The sequence below is a fragment of the Colias philodice genome, chromosome 21, assembly GCF_061535455.1.
Source record: "Colias philodice isolate Cphi_HAF_F1 chromosome 21, ilColPhil1 Martin Lab GWU primary, whole genome shotgun sequence".
Lineage (NCBI taxonomy): Eukaryota > Metazoa > Arthropoda > Insecta > Lepidoptera > Pieridae > Colias > Colias philodice.
Window position 1 is genome coordinate 7,409,901 of NC_143106.1, and position 22,784 is coordinate 7,432,684.

At 34.1% G+C, this 22,784-nt stretch overlaps 2 protein-coding genes across 3 annotated transcripts; one reads left to right on the plus strand and one right to left on the minus strand.

Moving 5' to 3' along the window:
• Positions 1-4,082: 4,082 nt before the first annotated feature.
• On the minus strand, positions 4,083-14,674 carry AsnRS (asparagine--tRNA ligase). The gene is made up of 10 exons (XM_089708921.1): positions 14,497-14,674; positions 14,064-14,411; positions 13,547-13,767; positions 12,888-13,006; positions 11,908-12,081; positions 11,642-11,770; positions 10,942-11,086; positions 10,492-10,596; positions 9,645-9,855; positions 4,083-4,845 (listed from the first exon to the last, which is right to left on the minus strand). Exons 1-10 carry the CDS (start codon positions 14,522-14,524, stop codon positions 4,661-4,663), a joined length of 1,665 nt encoding a protein of 554 aa, XP_089565047.1. The 5' UTR covers positions 14,525-14,674; the 3' UTR covers positions 4,083-4,660.
• A 139-nt stretch (positions 14,675-14,813) lies between these two features.
• Cdk1 (Cyclin-dependent kinase 1) lies at positions 14,814-21,190 on the plus strand. Of its 2 annotated transcripts, none has more exons than XM_089708924.1 (8): positions 14,814-15,181; positions 15,355-15,554; positions 15,826-15,970; positions 16,359-16,493; positions 17,021-17,130; positions 17,788-17,901; positions 18,283-18,385; positions 19,484-21,190. In XM_089708924.1, the coding sequence occupies exons 2-8, from the start codon at positions 15,406-15,408 to the stop codon at positions 19,670-19,672; spliced, it is 945 nt and encodes a 314-aa protein (XP_089565050.1). In that variant the 5' UTR covers positions 14,814-15,181; positions 15,355-15,405; the 3' UTR covers positions 19,673-21,190. The 2 variants fall into 2 exon arrangements, with proteins under 2 accessions (XP_089565050.1, XP_089565048.1); XM_089708922.1 differs by having other exon boundaries at positions 15,100-15,265.
• Positions 21,191-22,784: the final 1,594 nt, after the last annotated feature.

The following is a 22,784-nucleotide window of genomic DNA, read 5'->3' on the forward strand; positions in this document are numbered from 1 at the left end:
TGAGTTAAATTAAAAATTTAAACTTAAAATATTTTTTTTATATGTATATTTTTTGTAGTATATCTACAAAATATCATATTTTAGATGTTTATTTCTTTTTTTCTCTTAGTCAATGTCGAATCTACGTGTGAGAACGGTCCAAGAATCCATAAGTACTAAGTAGTTAGGTACCTATCCTTATAATAATTCCGACTAGGTGGCGCACCATTTTTGTACGGCACTGTGCGTTTTCTTATTATTTTAAATGGATCTATCGGTGGTAAGAATGCCGTACAAAAATATGTGACCAAAATGTACTACACATGTACACTCTACCTGTACTTTCTAATTCTCATCAGCCCCCCTAGTCAAGTGGCTTTCTGTTGGCGTAGCGTTCAATAGAATAGACTACGAATGTATGAGATTGACGTAGGCTGTAGATAAACGTACCTACAGCTTACGTCAATCTCATACATTCGTATTTCGTAGTCTATTCTATTGAACGCTACGCTAACAGAAAGCCACTTGACTAGGGGGGCAGCACTCAGTTGGACAGCTTACAAGTGACGGCATAGTGCTGAATCTTATTATTTTATGATCTTATATCGTTCTAGATAGGTCACCTGGTGGTTCAAATGACCCATAACTATTTCAACATGGGCCTGTAGTCTATTAGTTCCTTAGGTAGGTACAAAACATGCGAAGCTTTCTTTGAGCTTATTGCTTATAGGCTAGAGTCATAATATAGGGCTACTCACAAGGGCTACTTTACCGCGGTGAAAAATCACATTTCCATATGAATTTCCTTTTACATATTATTATGTAGCTACTAAGACATAATATTATAAATTCAGATTCTGGGAAATAAAGAGTATCACGTCAGCAAAGTCCAAAAATGTAGTAGGTCTTGTATAGACAGTAGAATTATATTATCTTATATACTTATATATAAAAATGAATCGCAAAATGTGTTGGTAAGCGCTTAACTCGAGAACGGGTGGACCGATTTCGATAATTCTTTTTTTATTATATTCCTTGAAGTACGAGGATGGTTTTTATGTAGAGAAAACGTAAATATGTACCACGGGCGAAGCCGGGGCGGACCGCTAGTACTTATTAAAAATGAATCGCAAAATGTGTTGGTAAGCGCATAACTCGAGAACGGCTGAACCGATTTCGATAATTCTTTTTTTATTATATTCCTTGAAGTACAAGGATGGTTCTTATGTAGAGAAAACGTAAACATGTACCACGGGCGAAGCCGGGGCGGACCGCTAGTTATTATTAAATGTGGTAGGTAACTCACGCAAGATTAATACCCTTTTAATCACTACATAACTAAATGTATTTTTTTATATTTAAAGTATACACTACTAATAAATTAATAATACATTATATTATGTTAATTATTGAAGGTACAAATTACAAGACAGTAAGATAGCAAACAAAACAAATCAGTTATTTCGTCATAAAGGAAAACTACGCGATGAGAAAGGTTTATTTTTCTATTGTATACCTAGGTACTGATTAGTAAAAATATGTACTTATCATTTAATACCAACAAATGAATAATTATGTAACAGTTAATGCATTTCCTACAATAACAGTATTTGAAATTCAAATTGTTTTAATAAATTATTATTCGTCGTGAAATAATTACATATTTATTTTGTAAGTACATATTCTATTTGGGGTGTTTTTTTTTAATATCGTGAGGATTTTATCACGCACGGGATTGTCCCGAGTGCGGAAAATTGTTACCTAATTGTTATTGCAGCCAGTCTAGCATGCGCGCCATTTTCGCCATGCACAAAATAATGATCTCGACCCTCTCAAAAATTCCAAAAATTAGTAACATATTATCTATATATCCATACTAATATTATCAATGCGAAAGTAACTCTGTCTGTCTGTCTGTTACTCAATCACGCCTAAACTACTGAACCAATTTACATGAAATTTGGAATGGATATATTTTGATACCCGAGAAAGGACATAGGCCACTTTTTATTGCGAAATATGTACCACGGGCGAAGCCGGGGCGGACCGCTAGTTCTATATATAAAAATTGGTTGTCTGTAAAGTCGGTTTACTGACGATAGTTTAACGTGACAACGTCCGATTGTGCTTCTTTGTCGCTCGTTCCGCGCTCTCGCTCGCACTTCAAGCCTTAGGTACATGGAACGCCTCAGATGAGTCAGAGCGAGGTAACGCCGCATGAGTCATGTTTTTTCGTGCGTGCAGCCGGCTTTATCGAATTATAATGCTAGGCGTCCATTAGAGACGGATCGGGGCGGGTCGCATCGCAACGGGCCGTCTCTAATGGACGCGCTGTTTGCTCCTGCGTCCACCTGTACGGGGCGCGGCGGACCGCCTAGGCGGATTTTATCTAACAGACGCTCGCTGCTCACATCCGCTTGCCTGCGTCCACTAGACGGGTGACGGGTCGGGGCGGGCCGCAGCGCACCGCCGGCAGAAATCCGCCTGCGAAGCGATATCCGCCAATGCGTTGCGGCCCGCCCCGACCCGATCCCGATCGAATAATGGACGATGTTTCATACAAAACATAGGCCGGCGTATTTTTGCGTTGCGATGCGGCCTGGCCCGATCCGCCTAGTGGACGCCAGCCAAGACGTTGTCACGTCAAAAATGAAACCCGTTTTCCTTGGTCACGGCATCACGCGTGAACGAGTGGACCGATTTTTTTAATATTATCTTTGAAGTACGAGGATGGTTCTTATGAAAAAAAGAAACATAAACATGTACCACGGGCGAAGCCGGGGCGGACCGCTAGGGTCCTACCCTGTGGTCCTACCATAGAAATCTAAATAACAAGACACATAGAAGTGCTATATTATGTCATAATTCGTATGAAAACCGCTGTCGCCAAAATCAACACATTCAAACCGAAAGCTAAACAGTACACACAAGTAAACTATGCCTTTTATTGGACAGCTTGATTTTAGTGAAAACTAACTTAACTATTAAATTAAGCTTTTGAATATGTATCCTAACGCACGAATTTACGGTTTATTTTAGAATAACATCCCTAAGTATTATGAGACTTTTTGCTCCAATACGAACAAACGTGATAATAAGAATGGTCGACTGTGTCATTCATTGTTATTTCGATTACTATGGTGACACTCGTAATACTTGTAAATATTCTATAATTTTAAGGAAAAACGGCATTATTTCTAAAAAAAAATATTTTCCGATGAAATATTATTCCTTTATAAGTATAATTACAACTTGTGGAAGAATTTCCGCAATGGGAATTGCTGAAACACACCATGTATACACTCATACGTCTCCAGAGCAACTGAACAGTGACGAATGCACTGGTGATGTGAAAATCACCTGAGTGGCGACAAGGTCACGCACGCTTACGACTTCTAGTGTCTTGTTATTTAGATTTCTATGGGTCCTACCTATAATAATCTGTTTAATTTTGTTAGTAGCAATTCTGCGTCATAAATGTAAAGTGTTAAAATAATGAACTGCCAAATACTGACTTAGCAACGTCACAGGTTGCTAGTTGAATCTGTGGCTAGTTGTCGCTAAGCCGGCAATTTTAGCCTGCGTTTGATCTCTACGCATTTTGATGTACTTACTACGTAAGTACTATAATGGCATTACAATAAATACTTGTGTGAAAAGGGCACTTGCGAATACTACGTGCGTTACGAAATAAGCACAATATTAAAACGCACTTAGAAATAATAATTTTTTTTATTTAAAATTCATTACATAACTGGAGGGAAAATATTTAAAATACTGGAGAACGCAAAATTTGCCCATAGTTCCACCATGTATAATAAACAACGCGAGCGGACTTTATGCCTTGCTGTTCAATGCCCATTAAAATTTAATTGACGCGTATGAATGCTGCATCTAATTATTATTTTTTATAGCATCAACCTTAACCTCAAGCCAAACCGGTTATTTGTTTATTATTTGCTTATTTACATATTGCACTGAATTATTTTAATACATATATTTAACTCTTTCAGAATATCTCTTAAGTTATAATGTACATGTATTGTCTATTCTTTGCATAAAGATAGGTAAAAGCTATGGGTAAAAGTAAATAAAACACAATATAAAACAAATTATTTATTTAAAACACTTTGAAGAGCACTTCTTTCCTGTAGCTAAATCATACACACAATTCTTTATATTTTAGAGCATGGTCTCATAAATAAATGCAATGAACTAATGCATATTTTCTAGATCATGGAAAAATACAATATTTATTACATAATATGCTTATTGTTCGTGTCTATACTAATACAGCATTAAAAAAACAGCTAACGATTTGTTTAAATAAATGCTGTTTGAGATGATCTATTTATTTAACACGGGAATTCTCAATAGCAGTGCAATAGCAGATCCTGAATAATTATGATACATAAAATATGTAATGTTCCATCCTGCGGTTCCATCTCTAATAAAACATCCAAAATATTTCCCCCTTATCAGTTGACGGTTAAATAATGCTGCGTATACACAATCAACGAAAAAGATCTGATAAAAAAAACTATTACAAATTTTCTAAACATAGATTAACGATGACAAACTTAGTAATAGGCATAGATAATTTTGATTTATTTTTATTGATGATTAGCTTGTCAAATAATACGCATAGACAATTTTGATTCGTTTATTTTTATTATTTTTTTTAAGGCGTGCATCGCTCCAAGAAGCGCGGGTACAGACAAACGTCACGGATGTGGTATCTGTTGAGCAACCAACACAGAAACCGTTCGAGTCCGAGCCCGTACCCGCCGTGAGGGACCGCGCCGAAGCGACGCTGGTCCGTGTACCAGTAGTAGGGGGCAGGGTCGATACCTTCGCGTTTGTAGCCTGAAATAGATTTAATTTTAGGAAATTTAAACTCTATTTCAAATACTAATTCATTCAACTAGACATTTCAGAATACATTATTATATTGCATCGGTTTGCATAGAAATACCAAATTAATTTATATTTCATAGAAATAGAACTGCTTCATGCAATTTTTCTGAAAATTGGCTATCCATATCTGTCCTATTTTTTATTAAAGAAACGAGAATTTCCTTCTTTCTATTTCTAAAGCACCACTAGTTATGACAATTGATGAAATCTTTTACCAAGATTAACACATAACACCCCCATAGATGTTCATCAAATAATCTATACTAATAATATAAAGCTGAAGAGTTTGTTTGTTTGTTTGTTTGTTTGTTTGAACGCGCTAATCTCGGGAACTACTGGTCCGATTTGAAAAATTCTTTCGGTGTTAGATAGCTCATTTATCGAGGAAGGCTATAGGCTATATACCATCACGCTACGACCAACAGGAGAGGTGCCACGGGGGTGAAACCGCGCGGAGCAGCTAGTCTTAAATATAGTTATTTGTCAGTTAAAAGTCCAATTTGGATTTGAAGAAATTGGTTACAGATATTTACATACAAACATACAGTTAAAGCTAATATAAGCGTGCTGAATACATAGCCCACACACTACCCAGTGAATGAATGAATGAATGAATGAATGAATGAAAAACACTTTATTGTACACCTTATAGAATACATTTTACAAACTTAAAAAATACAATATAACAATGTACAGTAGGCGGCCTTATCGCTGGCAGCGATCTCTACCAGGCAACCCAGAAAAGACGAGGAAAATAAATGAGTCAATAACATGGTGGTGCAAAATAAATAAAAGTGCCAGAATAATAATTTTACTATATATATACTATACCTACATATATGCAGCTTACATTATTATATACATACACAAATAATAATATATATAAAGAATTTATTAATAAAGAATTTATTATATACACAATACACATATTAGATAATAAATAAGAATACATACTTAAATATATACAAACATACATACATACATACATATATACATACATACATATTTTATAAGCACATATTATAAATAAATCGACAGAGTTAATACCTAGCCTGTGACAGAGTTAAATAATAGTTTTTAACTTTCTTTTTGAAAATAAAAATCGATTGAGCTCGTTTTATTTCTTCAGGTAAAGAATTCCATAGATTAATAACGGTGACAGTGTAGGAGGAATGGAAGAAGTTGGAACGGTGAGAAGGAATACTTAAGGTTAAAAGGTTGGAGGAACGGAGAGTGAGGGAATGCTCGTTGAGGAATTTGAAATTGTCTTTAAGATAGGAAGGGGTCTTAGGATCAAACAAAATACCGTATAACGAATGCAACATATGAGCATACCGGCGAAAACGTATAGGAAGCCATTCAAGTTTTTTGCGGAATTTGGAAACGTGGTCGTATTTCCGGAGACCAAATACGAACCGAATGCAAAGATTTTGAAGGCGGTCTAGAGAATCGAGTTGTAACTCGGTTAAATCGGGGTAACAGGAGTCGGCGTAGTCAAGGATGGGAAAGAGTAAGGTCTCTGCAAGCGAAATCCTAGTAGGTATGGGCAGGAAGTTGCGCAGCCTGCGTATCGATCCTGCAGCGCCAAACAACTTCTTACGTAAAACTTCAAGTTGAACCTTCCAGGTCATATTTGTGTCAAAAAGAATACCAAGATTTTTGACAGAGTTACTGAAAGGTATCACAGTTCCATCCAGAGTTATCTTCGGAACGGAGCTCCAGTCTATCTTATTTGTCAGTTTAGAGCTGCCAATAATTATAGTTTGCGTTTTTGCTGGGTTTACTAACAGGCCAAAGTTATTAGACCACTGAGTGATTTTTGCCAAATCGTTATTAACCTGCTCAATAGCTTCTGGAAGTTGAGGAAGTGAAGCATGAGTATAGATCTGCAAATCATCTGCATACATATGGTAGGGAGAAGATAAATTGTCTGAAATAGAATTGATAAAAATAGAAAAAAGGATTGGAGACAACACGCTACCTTGAGGAACGCCGATAGAGATATTACACCATGATGACAAGTGATCGTCGATTTTGATCCTCTGTCGGCGCCCCTGGAGATAACTCCGAAACCATTCAATTACTGCTGGAGATATGTTAAGAGAACCAAGCAAACTCAGTAATATGTCATGATCGACGGTATTAAATGCGTTACTGAAATCTAACAGTGTGAGTACAGTGAGTTGCTTGTGATCCATTGCATAACGAATATCATCAGTAATTTTAATTAGAGCAGAAGTCGTGCTATGACCGGGACGGAATCCGGATTGGAAAGGATTAAACAAGTTATGTTTATTTAAAAATGAACATAATTGTTGTTGGACAAGTCGTTCAAGGATTTTAGAAAGGAAGGGTAGGACACAGATGGGACGAAAATCGGAAAACATGGATGGATTGGCTTTTTTAGGTAGAGGAATAACAAATGCTTCTTTCCAGGCCATAGGAAACTCGTGAGAGGATAAGGATACATTGAGAATATGAGTTAACACTGGAGCAATTATATCAAGGATTGGAATAATCATATCACGACCAATGCTGTCATTACCGACGGCTTTCGATGAAATAGACATAATGTTCTTCTTAACATCACAGACAGTAAATTGTTTGAAAGAAAACAGAGGAAAATTTGGAGCTGGTTTAGTAGAAAGATAATCTAAAGTACTTTTCTTATTGTTTGCATCAAGAGCAAAGGAAGTTTTTGAAAAATGACAGTTTAATAAGTCGATATTAAGGTTAACAGGCAGAGAATTTTGAGATGTTTTACCAACTCCAAGAGTTTTAAGAAATTTCCATACTTTTGTTGGATCGCCGTTTTCGATCGTTTTATGAATGTAGCGTTGTTGTGCATCCCTACACATAGTATTACAGCGGTTACGAATAGATTTAAATCTCTCCTTGTTAATCTCAGAGTTGTCCACTTTCAGTTTCGCCTTTGCTCGATTTTTCTTGTTCAGAGCCGTTTTTAATTCCTGCGTCAGCCATGGTGCTGGTAAGTGTTTTAGTTTGACTGGCCTTAATGGAGCATGTTTGTCATAGAGCTGGATTAAAAAGGAGTTTAATACATCAACTTTTTCGTCAATCGATTGTAGATCAAAAATGCTAGGCCAATCTACTTTTTCGGCATCCGCACAGAGCAATTCCCTATCCACACCCGCCAGGTTCCGTTGCATCAGGATTTTGGGCTTTAGTTTTGGGGGACGGATGTTGTATGACAGGAACAAGAGGTCGTGATAGGAAAAGCCTTCGGCAGGATGCTGACCGGATTTCAATAAATGATCTGGAGAGGATATCATGATAAGGTCAAGTAAGGAAGGGGGACAGTTTGGGAAATGATGTGTAGGATTTAATGGCGGGATGTGCAGGTTATAGGAATTTACAATGGAAAGGAGTTGTCTAGAACGATGATCGCCTCTAAGAAGACAAGTGTTGAAGTCGCCCATTATAATTATGTGCTCGTAGGAAGGAGAGAATCTCTCGAGGATTTGGTCAAAGGAAGGAAAATAGTTTACGGTAAGATCAGGACTATAAAATACGGCAAGAAGGATTTTGGTATGGGAAAGGGAAACTTCTAGGAGTAAATGTTCAGCTTCATCGCTAGGAGGGGGTTGGGGTGAAGAACTAATAATCGAGAAAGGTAAATGGGAACGTAAGTAGATGGCGACACCACCACCGCCTCTACCAAGGCGATCATTTCTAATGAGATGGAAACCGGGAAGGGAATAGGAGATAGACGGCAGGCAGGGTTTAAGCCAGGATTCGGAGACGAGGATAGCATGTAGGTTGGGACAGTCAAAGGAAGCTAATAAATCGGGATAGTGAGCCGGTATACTCTGTGCATTGATATGAACGGCATTAAAGGATTTTATGGAATCGGAAAAGTGTGTGGAGAGTACAGATTGCAAGGATACAGAGGAGGTGCTGTGGAAACTGTCATCGCTAGGGTTGGAATTAGAAGACGATAAAGAACAATAACTATCGCTACTACTTATGCTATTGTTTAAAGACATATTGTGCTTATAGTAATTCTAATAATATAAATATATATAATATTATATTCAATAAATATAAATATATAGATATATAATAAAAATAACAGCTAAAAACAAAATTTATAGTTTGCACCCACCAGCGTATTGATTTACAATATTTATATATAATAGTTAACTATATTTGAATATAAAAACCAGTCAAAATTGCCAGGTATCAAAATTATTAACAAATCAAAAAGATACTATAGTCTATGGCTCACGACAAATGACAATTCATTAATGACATATGACAATTCAATAGTGACATTTGACATATGACACATCATTATGAAAAAATAGATGTAATTATATTGAAATAAAAAGTACAAATTGTGAGGTATTTATAGAACGATAGACGATAGTCGATAAATCAAAAGTTAACATGAAGAATCACTAATCGGAAAGCTAGAGAGGAAACAATAACTATTGATATAATACTAAGAAAACGAATAAGGCAAAGCAACAAGTGAAGATAAATTAAAATAATTAATGAAAAAAGTAACACTCGTATATTTACTTTGTTTTTTGATACCTCTTGGTTCGTGCCGCAGTGTATCTACATGTATTTACTATATTTTAAGGGTTGCCTGGTAGAGATCGCTACCTAGCGATAAGGCCGACTTTTGCTTGTTTTATATTATGTGTTGTGTGCTTTTGCATTTGTATTTATTTATTTCTAAGCAATAAAGAATTTTCATTCATTCATTCATTCATACCCACCTTCCATAAGCTGATCATAGTCCCATATCCTCATAGAACCCCCCACTATTTCCCCCACTCCCGGCATCAGAACATCCACGGATTCCGTCAAACGCTTGTCATCTTCACACCTCGGCATGTAAAACGATTTGATTTCAGCGGGGAACTTGCATAAGAGAATGGGTTCGCCGATAGCGTCCGTCATTTTGCGTTCCGGCATTTCGGGTATGTCCTGGATAAGTGGTTAGTTTAATTCCTTAATGTACTACAATTAATGGTATTAATCTCTTCACATTCGGATTCTGTATTTTTTGACATTTTCTAAAAATTAATTCTAGTGAGATCGATTTATCAGTCATGATTATTGTTTGAACTGTTTTGTAAGATTGAAATAATAGATAAACAAAATGTCCAATCCAATTTGCAAAATGAGCCATATAACTTCTTCAATTCATGCACATTTTTTGATAGTGTACAAACATTGAAAAAGACAGACAAGAATACTTAATTATTCCTGCATCAAATACTAAAATTTGTATAAAAAATCACCCCAACGTACTTGTCTGGAACATGATGGAGCCCACTCGCACTTTTAAGCGCATAAAACGGAGAGCTCCACAAGACCTCCTTCCACCGTAGAATCAGACTCACCATGATCATAGAAAATAATTATTATATGGAGACGCCACTGGGCGTTTGCCATGCATGCCAACAATTAAAATTTTAACCACCAGCTTAATGCTTAATAAGGCAGATTGCAGGTTTAGAGGAGATTAAAAAAAAAATACTAAAATAAAGACCAGCTTGTTTTTTCTTTCCTTATATATTGGATAATTATATAACTATAAATAAATTTAAAGCGACATACATCTCCAAACTCGTAGAAGGATCCATCTTCCTTGGTGATGTTGTTCTCTTTTAGATATTCCAAAGCTTCCGTGTACGCCATGCGCTTGAACGGCTTAGTTGGTTTCTGGAAAAACATGTCATGTTATTAACTTTGCACCTAATTCTATTAAATCTGCACAATTTAAAGATAACAAGATATTTATATAATTATATTATGTCAAATACACATATAATGTAATTTCACTGCAATTTCAAATTTTGTATGCCTCCAAATCTACGTTAACACGAAAGTGGGAAATTTATACTTACATACAGAATAAAAATATAATTTATTATTAAATAGGTAAGATTTTTAAATTGAAATGTATTATTACTTTTTTATTATATAAAAAATCAAAATTCATTTATTACCATCAGTTTAATGATATTAAACTGAAAGTAATTGACGGATAAAGAAATAGAATCCCACCTTAAAGTCCGGATTCAGTTCGTACACCAGCTGTCCCTCAGGCGAAGCCAGCACTCGGTCCACCACATCTACAACCAGATCCTCGATCCTGTTCAGCAGATCCTCGAACGTGATGAACGGGAATTCTGCTTCCACGTGACTGTACCTGTGGGAATATGTTTTTTAGGGCTGATTTTTCAATCCTCGGTTAAAACTTATTCGTCGAATAATGTATAAAACTACCATTTTAAAAACGTATTCTAATTGTCCGTATTTGACAGTTTATGTGACATTTTAATATTATCGTGTAATACTTTATTGGACGGATAAGTTTAAACCAAGCATTGAAAAATCGGCCCTTAAACGATATGTTTGTATGTATTATAAAGTTCGTTTAATACGTTTGTAGTTACGTACACAGTTACGTGTGTAAGTACGTAAGTTGCGTGCGGCTTTGTGGTTCTATTGAACACGCCTTGGTAGTACTGTACTTGTAGTTATAGGCTACTGTTGTATTAAACAAGCTTTGCACTCCTGAGTTTGCTCGTAAGGAGTTCGGGCTCAAAGTAAATTTTCCATATATCTATTTCAAAATACATACTTTTCACTACATAATTTTTCTTTTGTTGGCAAAGTAAATTTTCTAGTCATATTCATTTGTTACAAATGACCAGTGTTATCTCATAAGCGTTTTTTTTTTTTTGGTAAAAATAATACTCACTCAGCAAGATGTCGCCTAGTGCGCGACTGTTCCGCGCGGTACGACTGCGCGATGCAGTACACGTCGCCGAGCGTCGCCAGACACGTCTCCAGATAGAGCTGCGAACTCTGTGTCAGGTATGCTTGCTCGCTGGAAGGGAATACGATTTGTTAGTTTTGTGACACAAGAAGCTTATATCTAATACATTGGAGATTTCAGTATGAACATTAACTTGTAACAAGAAAATATGACCTTGAATGACTACGACCCCCCCCCCCCCCACTCACCCAAAGTAGCTGAACTTGAAAAGCGTGCTTCCGCCTTCACACTGAGTCTGCACAAGCGTGGGTGGTGTCACCTCAGTGTAGCCGCGCGCCGCGAAATGTTCGCGGAACGCACGCGTCACCGCGGCGCGAGCACGTAGTACTTTCGACGTGTTCTCGCCACGGATCATTATGTGCCTAGTGAAAATTTTAGAGGGGGTAAAGAAAAATGCGGGTAAATTATCGCCATATAACACAAAAGAATTTAATAATCATCTAGCATTATGCTGGATGTGAACGACAAAATACGCTAAAAGGTTATAAATGCTACAAACGCTATAAACATACAAGACAACAGAAGACTCAGTCGAAAGTACCAGGGCATTATAAGTCTGGCAGAGTAGCCCATGCAGCACACACTGCACTTAACCTTCTTAATTTTTCTTTTTCAGATTTGTTACAAACGACATATTGCACTAAGAATTTTAAAATGCATGCATATGCATATAGAACTAGAATAAAATTCGTTAGATTCAGCCGAAAGATCATGTTGATAATTAAAATTGTACTTAATTTATCATAATTTTCTTTTCACATACATTTACTTACATTACTTTTTCATTCAAGTATTAGGTACCTTAACAATACACAAGATAAATAAAGTGTTGGTATTGTATTTAAACAACTGTTCATAGATGACCTTCAATGAGGAATAGAAGTAAAATAAAATGATGTGAAGAGAAATATTTATAGAATTATATATTTGAGAATAAATTGCCACAATATTTGTGGCTATATTTTATTATCTTAGATGATATAGCATTTCTTTGTTCCTATAATCAAACACAAAATAAATACTTTACAATTGAATAAAATCATTTAATTAAAGTTGTATTTAATGTTTTACCAAGAAACCAGAATAAAACTATTGCTTTTCAGGAAAAACACAGTACAACACACAGTCAAAAATTATTGGCACGGAAAATAAATCAAATTTAAGTCACCTATTGTCCAGCTGAACATCAGGATGAGCCTCCTCGTTGAGGATAGCATCAGCTCCACCGGGTGGTGCAAGACCAATCAACTCCCAGTAGTCTACTGTTAACTCATGACCTCCTGGTGCCTAGAATAGTTAATAATTTGAATTTCAAGGCTTTAAATTCAAAATTCAGAAACAAATTTAATTTTATAATCACATATATATATATATGTATATCATTTTCATGAATTTCAAAACTAAAGATCAAACTTTGTTAATTTCTAACAATTCTTATACCGTATAATTTATTTTGGACGAGACAACGTCTTATAATTCGATAGAGCCGGCTGCACGCACGAAAAAACATGACTCATGCGGCGATACCTCACTCTGAGGCATTCCATGTAAGACTTGAAGTGCAAGCGAGAGCGCGGAACGAGCGACAAAGAAACACAATCGGACGTTGTCACGTTCAACTATCGTCAGTAAACCGACTTTACAGATGACCAATTTTTTTTTCCATTTTAAAAGTGAAAGGGACAAACATAAACTGAATTTCATTATTTGCAACTTTCTCTTTCATAGAAGTGGCAGAGAAAGTAATAAATAAAAAAACTACACATAAAAATCAACATTTAAACAATCCTATAGTTCCTAACCAGATATTAAACAAAAGTTACTTACAGTTTTACCCTCAGGCACTGCTTCCAAAGACCCATACAAGACAACAGAAGACTCAGTTGAAAGTACCAGGGCATTATAAGTCTGGCAGAGTAGCCCATGCAGCACACACTGCAAGTAGCCGGTACCATCACGCAGGGTTAGGAAGGTGAGTGACTTGCCTTGCCTCCTCAATCTGTGTACCCAGCCTTTGACACATATTCTCTTGCCATGGTAGTCTTTTGCTGCAAAATTAATTTATTTTAGAACCCAATATAGTACTCAAAGGTTTTGTGACTTTTACTTTAAAGTTTTAATATCCATTATTCAATCATGCACTTACACTCCTAGATGGCATTGAATACTATTACTATTATAATATATTGATAACAATTATTGCAATACTGCAATATGTTAACACTGATAATGATGCAACAATAAAAGCCATGACATCACTAATAGATTCATTTGAGAAGATTATTTCATATAGATTAAAATTTTTAGACATAGATGGAAAAATTGATGAAATGGATGTACTTACTTGTATTTATTCTAACTGAAACAGCTTCAGGAAGGCTTGGATCTTGTTGAATGACAATTTTTTTAGCTTCATCAAGGTTCTGTTGCCTTTTGTCATTGCTTTCCTCTTCAGCCTTTGCTTTATCAGCTGCTTTGTAGTTCTCCCTCACCCAAATTTTCTGTATCTTCTTCAATTGTGACTTCGCAGCAACGTCATATGTTTTACCTTCATCTTTTGAATCTACATAAATCGTAGGGAAAGGCTCTTTTCCGGCGTGGCGCATTGCCTGCAATATTGTTTTAAACGGACTATCTTCAGATCCATCGCCAGTCTCATCGTTACCCCTTTTCTCCGATGTGTATATGGCCTCTAAAAAATCAATAGAATGCATTTATTATACCGCAGTATGGTTAAATTTGCAAAAATAGGTTAACGTGAAATAAAATTTACTTACCTAGAGACAATTTTTCTAAATCCGGCATGATGAAATTGTTTACAAAAACTATTTAAACACAAGCCTACGTATACTTTGTTCTTATTATTAAAAATTAAAATATACTCAATGAATATAATCGCCACACAGTTCAACGTTGCATATCGCCGCACCTCCACATATCACAATTTTCTGACAATTGACATAACATGTCAAATTATGACACATGACATGACATTTGATATTTTTTTTATTATTATGCACAGAGAATAAATTATTATTATTTTGTTTTTTTTTACAACAAGAATCGTGAATTATGTGGTGAATTAATTGAATTAATTATGCGAGTGTGGAAAATTATAAAAGACTTATAATCACATATTTAGTTTGTTTATTTGTTTGCTTGTTTGTTTACGAAAAACTGAAGTCTTAATTCAAAATGGACGTGATCAATCTCAGCAGATGTTTCGAGCTTTTCAAGTCAAGTGACTAATCCAAATATATATATATATGTATTTCCTATGAATATATTTTTTTTTTGAATAATTTGTTTTTGATAGATTAAAAATGTGCAATGCCTTTCCAACAATTTTCTATAATCATGGCGTAATCATGGCAATATTAAAATTGACTACAGTTGTCAAAAAATATGTCAGAATTTTGAAAAGTTTACGTTTAAAATTCGTTAGAAACAAACCGTAAACGCGTAACTTTTATTTCTAACAATTTTACAGAACACTGGTAATTGATGTGTTTTCTCTAGTTTTTCTTAAATAACCTCGTAATTAATTTAAGTAAACGAAATAATAAACCGAATCAAATGAATTCACAATCAAACAATTCATAATGAATTGACTAACACGCTGTCGTCTTTTGCAGAAATTGCCTTCACATTGTTATTTGAGATTGTAACAAAATTCAAACATTAAAATGGATGATTTCATGAAAATAGAAAAGATTGGTGAAGGTACTTACGGTGTTGTGTACAAAGGTAAAAACAAAATAACAGGACAGTATGTGGCTATGAAGAAAATACGATTAGAATCGGAAGACGATGGTGTACCTTCTACGGCTATAAGGTAAATTTTATAGGTTCTGTAGAATAGCAAAATTGTATACAAATAATTATCTTTTGTAACTTAAATAATCTTTAAAATAACTAATGACATTATAAGAAATTGTTTCTAAGTTTAAATTTGCAAGTACCACTACCACTATAAATTATTTAATAAATGACTTAGATATTGTGTTAAAAATGAATCTATCATAAATTTAATTTAGAATTAAAGTTCTTACACATTTAATAATTTTATTTTCTCTTTTAAATTTTATACATAACCTCTTTTACAGAGAAATTTCTTTGCTCAAAGAATTGAACCATCCAAATATTGTGAAATTGGAAGATGTTCTCATGGAGGAGAATAAGCTGTATCTAATTTTCGAGTTTCTTTCCATGGATCTCAAAAAATACATGGATTCATTGGGATCAGGCAAGGTATGCTCCTTAGTGTTTTATTAATAACTAGCTTCCGCCCGCGTTTTCCCCCGTTCCCGCAAGAATTTCGGGAAATCATTTCTTAGCGGATGCCTACGTCCTAACATCTACCTGTATGCCAAATTTCAGCCCGATACGTCCAGTGGTTTGGGCTGTGCGCTGATAGATCACTATATCAGTCACCTTTGAGTTTTATATATATATAGATTAAGAAGTAATTGAATAAATAATAGGTTTATCCTATGTTTTAAAGCTACAAAATACTCTAATGTACTGAAAATAAAATAGCCAACAGCTTTAGTCATTTGAACAAAGTGTTTCATAGCAACTAGCAAGTAAAAGAAATGATTGCTGGATAATAACAATGATATTTATAATTTTATTCCAGTTTATGGACCCAGTGACAGTGAAGAGCTACTTATTCCAAATAAACAGTGCTATCCTGTACTGCCATCAACGGCGCATCCTGCATCGCGATCTCAAGCCACAAAACTTGCTCATTGACAAGACTGGTATTATTAAGGTGAGTTTTAATTATATTTGTGTGTTATAAGCTGATACATTGAATTTGCATTGTTAAATGAAACCTTAATTAAACCTTTCTTACATTATGTTGGCAGTTTCAGAACATATTACTGACTATCTTTAAATATGAGTCAATCACTTGCAAAACTACACTGATTATTAACTACGGAGAGATATATTTCATATTATTTCATTTAGATTCCAATAAAAGGCATATATACATATTTTGTTATGAACGATTTACGAATCCTACTTATTTACATTTAATTTATTTAAAAACATTATAAATGCGAAAGTTTGTGAGGATGGAAGTATGTGTGTGTGTGTTTGTTACTCTTTTACGCAAATACTACTGAACCGATTACAATGAAATTTAGCACACATATTAATAGAGGGTAACTTGGATTAACACATAGGTTTTATCCCGGAAATCCCACGGGAACGGGAACTATGCGGGTATTTCTTTGATAACGCGGCCGGAAAGCTAGTTTATTATAATTTTATTTTCATATTTTACTATTTCAGGTAGCGGACTTTGGTCTGGGTCGTACATTCGGCGTGCCGGTGCGAGTGTACACGCACGAAGTGGTCACGCTGTGGTACAGAGCTCCAGAAGTGCTGCTCGGAGGACAGAGGTTCATTTGATTCATTTGTAGTGTAGACACAGAATACATAATAGTAGCTAAATGCTACAGAACAGACACTCTCTGCCTCCCGCCAAAATTAAACACTTACCTCACCCCGCACGATCAGGCTAAAAATGATCCACATTTTTCTACAAGGATGATACGCAACAAGGATTGACAACATTAATCAAATTGACTTATAGTAATTTTATTATTTTGGATTTGTGATCGTTTTTCGTAGAAAATGGTTAGGTATTGTGCTGTTTACGGATGTATTTCATCAGATGTATTTTTTTACGCTAGTCACAAATGTGCCAACCATAAAGCGTTAACACACACATTTGCAGTCTCTACAGTGTGACTTTCAAAACGATAATTTTGTATGGAGTGTCCGCGGTGTGATGTAGATCTTGATAAAAGTAACCAACAGTTGTTGAGGATGTATTTATCCCAAGTTGTAATTTGATTTTTTAAACTTACTTTTAAAACTACTGGTTTAAAATTTAAATTAATAATTGTTCTTGTGTTATCCATTTATTGAGTAGAAGCGATAGTGAAACTACAAATGCGAATAATATTAATAAATAAACAAAAATACAAGACATTCATATTTGTTTGTTTTACTACCAAATAAATAATGTAAGTATTATTTTTATTATATTTCAGATATTCCTGTCCCATTGACATGTGGTCTATTGGATGTATCTTCTCTGAGATGTCCTCCAAGAAACCACTGTTCCAGGGTGACTCGGAGATTGATCAACTCTTCCGTATTTTCAGGTAAAATCTTGTTTTAATGTTTAACCCATTGAGCCCCGAACGGACCGATCGGTCCACGACACAATAGATTTTCTATTGTGTCTGTGATTCCGGGGCCTGAGTTATGATAAAATAGTTTGTTAAATAACTTCTATTACTATACATCTGACCAATGGAAGTCTATAATTTCATAGATAGCCCGAATTTTAGATAATAACACGAAAAATTAAAGATTAAAAATTTTGAAGTGAAACTTCTTTATCGGGGTTGGACAAAAATTTAGTGTAACATTTTTGCGTTACGCCGTACGCGTGACATTTTTGCGTTACGCCGTACGCGTGACATTTTTGCGTTACGCTATTCAATGACTGGTTCTAAAGTGTTTATTATTTGTTATTACAGAATGCTAAGGACTCCGACAGAAGAAATTTGGCCGGGAGTTTCATCTTTACCTGATTACAAGCCAACTTTCCCCAACTGGACAACATTCAATCTTCATAATCATGTATGTTTCATTTATTTTATAAGGGCTAATTTTTCAATCCTTGGTTAAAACTTATTCGTTGAATAATGTATAAAACTACCATTTTAAAAACGTATTCTAATTGCCCGTATTTGACAGTTAACGTGACATTTTAATATTATCGTGTAATACTTTATTGGACGGATGGATTTATCCAAGCATTGAAAAATCGGCCCTTAATATTCTACAAATCTTTTAGCCGTAGTGGTTATTATTTACTAGGTGTCCCACCGTTTTTCCTGCAAAAACTGATTTGATTGTTAGCAAAAAAGTAATTGAATTTGAAGGATTTCTACTTTAAATAACTTTTCAACTGAGAAATGAAATCTTTAACTTATTATCATAATAGCAAAGGTAGTATTTATTAATTACAAATGCCCCGCGGTTCACCCGAAGTATTTCTATGACTTGTGTGTAGTAGTGTAAATGCAATGTAATGAACTGACTTGTTGAAATTCAGTAGTTTTTTCATGAAGGAGTAACAAACATCCATCCATCCTAGCAAACTTTTGCATTTATGTTATTACTAGCTGTGCCCCGCGGTTTCACCCGCATTGCTCCGCTCCTATTGGTCTTAGCGTGATGATATAGCCTTAAAAACTTTCTTAAAATCTAACACCGAAAGAATTTTCAAATCAGTAGTAGACCAGTAGTTACTAAGATTAGCGCGTTCAAACAAACAAACAAACTCTTCAGCTTTATCTTACCGATTATAATAAAATTCGCACACCATGTGCAGTTCGATCCAACTTGAGAGATAGGATAGTTTAAACATGTAGGTACCACGGGCGAAGCCGGGGCGGACCACTAGTAATATTAGTATAGATAACTAATTCTTATTCTGCCCCCCTAGACAAGTGGCTTTCTATTAGCGTAAAGTCTAATAGAATAGATTATGAATGTATGAGATTGACGTAATCAATCGTCGTCGACGTCGTAATCAAACGTCAATCTCATACATTCATAATCTATTCTATTGAACTTTACGCTAATAGAAAGCCACTTGTCTAGCCCCACTGCTCTTACAGGTACAAAACCTAGTATGAGTATAAATTACTAATTCTTATTCTGTTCTTACAGGTACAAAATCTCGACGAAGTGGGCATGGATCTGCTCCAAAAGATGCTGGTCTACGATCCTTGTAGGCGCATCACAGCACGAGATGCGAAACGACACCGCTACTTCAGAGATGTGACTCTACCTCCTGGTCTGACGGTGACCGAGGCTTATGTGAAGCAAGCGAGCACTGAACCAGTGGCCACTGTATGAAAAGTTAAAGTGTAGTGCCTGTGTGAAGTGACCGTGCTAAACAGTTGCGAATTATGAAGAATTTTGTATGTTAACCTGGTTTTCTCTGTTGCTCCTGTGTAAAAATGTGGTATCTTAATGTGTCATTATTTTATTATGTTAAATAAATGTCATAGTTGCATTATTTTGATGCAGAAGCGGCAGTAACATCTAGGTTCTTCTGTTTAAAAAAAAGTATAATCATGTTGTGTCTATAAATACAGGATGGATGTCAATTCTCCTGTTATTTTTACACAGGAGTGACAGTACAGTCTAGGTTAAGTTCAAATGATCTAAATTCTCTCCGCATGGATACGTCATTCTGGTTTAATATAGAAAAATTATTTTTAGTTCTTGACCATACTAGTTATTGAACAGTGAAATGGTGAATGTGATAATGTATCGTGAGTGATTGTGAATGCATATGATTAATTGAAATTGGAGTAAGTATCTTAGGTATGTATCTTAATTTGATAGGACTATTGGTAATGATATTGGCAAATTTAAATTATTTGTCTGGATATTGTCGTAATTATGTATGTCTTATCTAGTGTCATAGTTTGTGGAGTTTTATAGTTTTTTTGATGGGATTTATAACTTCATAAGAGTTTTTAAATTAATTTAATACAAAATATACAACTAAAAAGCTCCACTTATTATGACACTATGAAACAATTTTGTCAATATATCATGTATAATCATTATATCACTGGATTGTTATTTATATGTACTTTTTTATGAGACAAATAAATTATGGACAAGGGTTTTTTACAGTTTGCTTCAAAAGACAACTGCTCATTTATAACAACCAACAAAATGTAATTAATTATCTAATGATTTCCTTGAAATAAGATTAACACAATGTTTTTTATATTGTATTGGTAATTAATATTATGTAGTTTAACAAAACGTAATGGTGCCTTTGCATTTAATAAATTTCCAATTGAGTATCTCACAAATTATGAAGATATTTTAAAATAAGAGTTTAGGTTAATCAAGTGAATTGTGATGTTGGTTTTTAAAATGGGCTCTTTAAATACTATTAAATTTGGTTTGTCTCATATATATTTTTCTGGTTTCTCTGCGACAACATATAAGCTCTCAACAAAATATATTGTTATTAAATACATTTGACTTGCTGCATTATAAAAGGGTTTGTACTTGTAGTCCTGTAATTTGAAATATAACAGTTGTAGGATACAAAATTAAACTTAATTAACTTATACATAAAAATCTTGAATGCTTGAATCTTGTATGACTCCAATTAATTCAACAGATTATTTTGTTGAGACCTTATATAAAACGTATTTAATTGTATAAGTGCTGGACCACTATTTTTATTTGATTTGGTATGGAAATAATTGGTAATTTAATTTTTACAATGATATTAGTGCCAATGTAGGTGTTGTTAAGATTAATGTAAGGGCACAAAAACAACAATTACTTATTGTGTTTTAATTATTGACACTTAGTAATAGTAAATAAATTAAATTTTAAGTACCTACTGTTTTATTTTTTTCACCCAATACATTACCTAAATAAAGACATTCATACAGCCTAGTTCCCAATAGTTACAATCTCAGATAAACAGAAATCTCAGAAGCAGTTTTAATAAAGAAATGTCTTTACTCTCAAACAACAAAAGAGTGGTTAATAATAGTCTTAAGATCCCAGTTGATCCCACTCCACATGCTGTAGACTATAATTAATAACAAGTGAACGGAAGTTTTTTGAAGTTATATTTCTTTTGGCGCGATGGAGAAAAATGATGAGAGTGAATTTTTACGATGTATTTTTAATTTGCACACCGACACCTAAATTTAACAGCATGAAGTTAGTTCTAGGTGGTATGAAAATTGATAACTATGTTCAAGTTGTATATATTTTAGTACATATTTTTTTTCTTTAATTATAAAAATTATATAAATAAAATTCATAAAAATTATTAGATAAATTTTAATTTCAGCTTAATTACATATTCATAATATCTCATATCATTTCTTTATAAATTGACAAGATGGAAAAATTTACCATCTTCACTGTGGCGCCATCTATTATCACAAATGAAAAAGACAACAACATGCATTCTTACTGTTACGGTATTGGTTTGTATGTTTCACGCTAGATGTCGCTGATTTAAATTATTCATAATTTAATATTTTTGTATGATAAATTAAATACCAAAATATGACCAATAATTTTGCTTAATTTCGAAAATAATAAAGATAAAAATAACAATACAGGTAAAAATTGAAATAAATTATATATTTCCACGCCATCTGGTATCTTTAAAAGGTACTACATAGACGACATTTTTAATTTACATTAACGTAGTACTAATACTAAAAACTAGATGGCGCTTTTGTCAAAATAAAAAAAGAAAACGACATTCTACATTTTTGACTTTTTTTGTTGCATACTAATTATTGATATAGGTCTACCAGAATCTGATGGCATATTTATATTTCAAAAATACGAGATTTTCATGTGGCAACTTTATTTGACAACTATCAAATTGGTTGTCAAATTATTTGTGTTGATGATTAATTTTTAGGATTTTGTCTTCAAAATCTTCAAAATGTCCATAAAACCGCTGCGATCACAAGCACTGTTGTTTACAATGTGTATAGAAAAATATTCGATGAAGAAGGGTCAAACACATCACAATTTTCAATTTTAAAGCGCGTGAAAGATTTTATTGCTAAGTTGGACTTACCCGGTTTTGATACTTTAATTTAAAAATGTTATAAATAGGTAACTATAATATTGTTTGTTGATTAAAATATAATTTTATGAAAACTTATAACAGATTCGGCTATTTGTCAAGTCCAAGGTGTACAAGTCAATTTTATAATGCGTTAATACTTACGAAAATAAACATGATTTTATTTTATTATTGTTTTATTTTATAAAAAATTATAAACAATCGTTAAATATACCTAGTAAATAAGTTTTGATCTGCATTATCATTACATCCATATTTTCACATGCCATAATTATATACATATATTCAAATATAGGTATGTGTAAATACATAATATTATTATGTATTTTAGAAAAGTAATATGTATATTATACATGTAATAAGTACCTA

What these genes read in the sequence shown, in the direction of transcription:
- AsnRS (XM_089708921.1), bottom strand. Translation starts at nt 14,524, where the DNA reads ATGCCGGATTTAGAAAAATTGTCTCTAG. An exon ending in CAGTGCCTGAGGGTAAAACT is followed by an intron (nt 13,007 to 13,546) that starts GTAAGTAACTTT and finishes TAACTATTCTAG; the next exon opens with GCACCAGGAGGTCATGAGTT. An exon ending in AACTGAATCCGGACTTTAAG is followed by an intron (nt 10,597 to 10,941) that starts GTGGGATTCTAT and finishes ATGTTTTTCCAG; the next exon opens with AAACCAACTAAGCCGTTCAA.
- Cdk1 (XM_089708924.1), top strand. Translation starts at nt 15,406, where the DNA reads ATGGATGATTTCATGAAAATAGAAAAGATTGGTGAAGGTACTTACGGT. An exon ending in GTACCTTCTACGGCTATAAG is followed by an intron (nt 15,555 to 15,825) that starts GTAAATTTTATA and finishes CCTCTTTTACAG; the next exon opens with AGAAATTTCTTTGCTCAAAG. An exon ending in CAACTCTTCCGTATTTTCAG is followed by an intron (nt 17,902 to 18,282) that starts GTAAAATCTTGT and finishes TTGTTATTACAG; the next exon opens with AATGCTAAGGACTCCGACAG.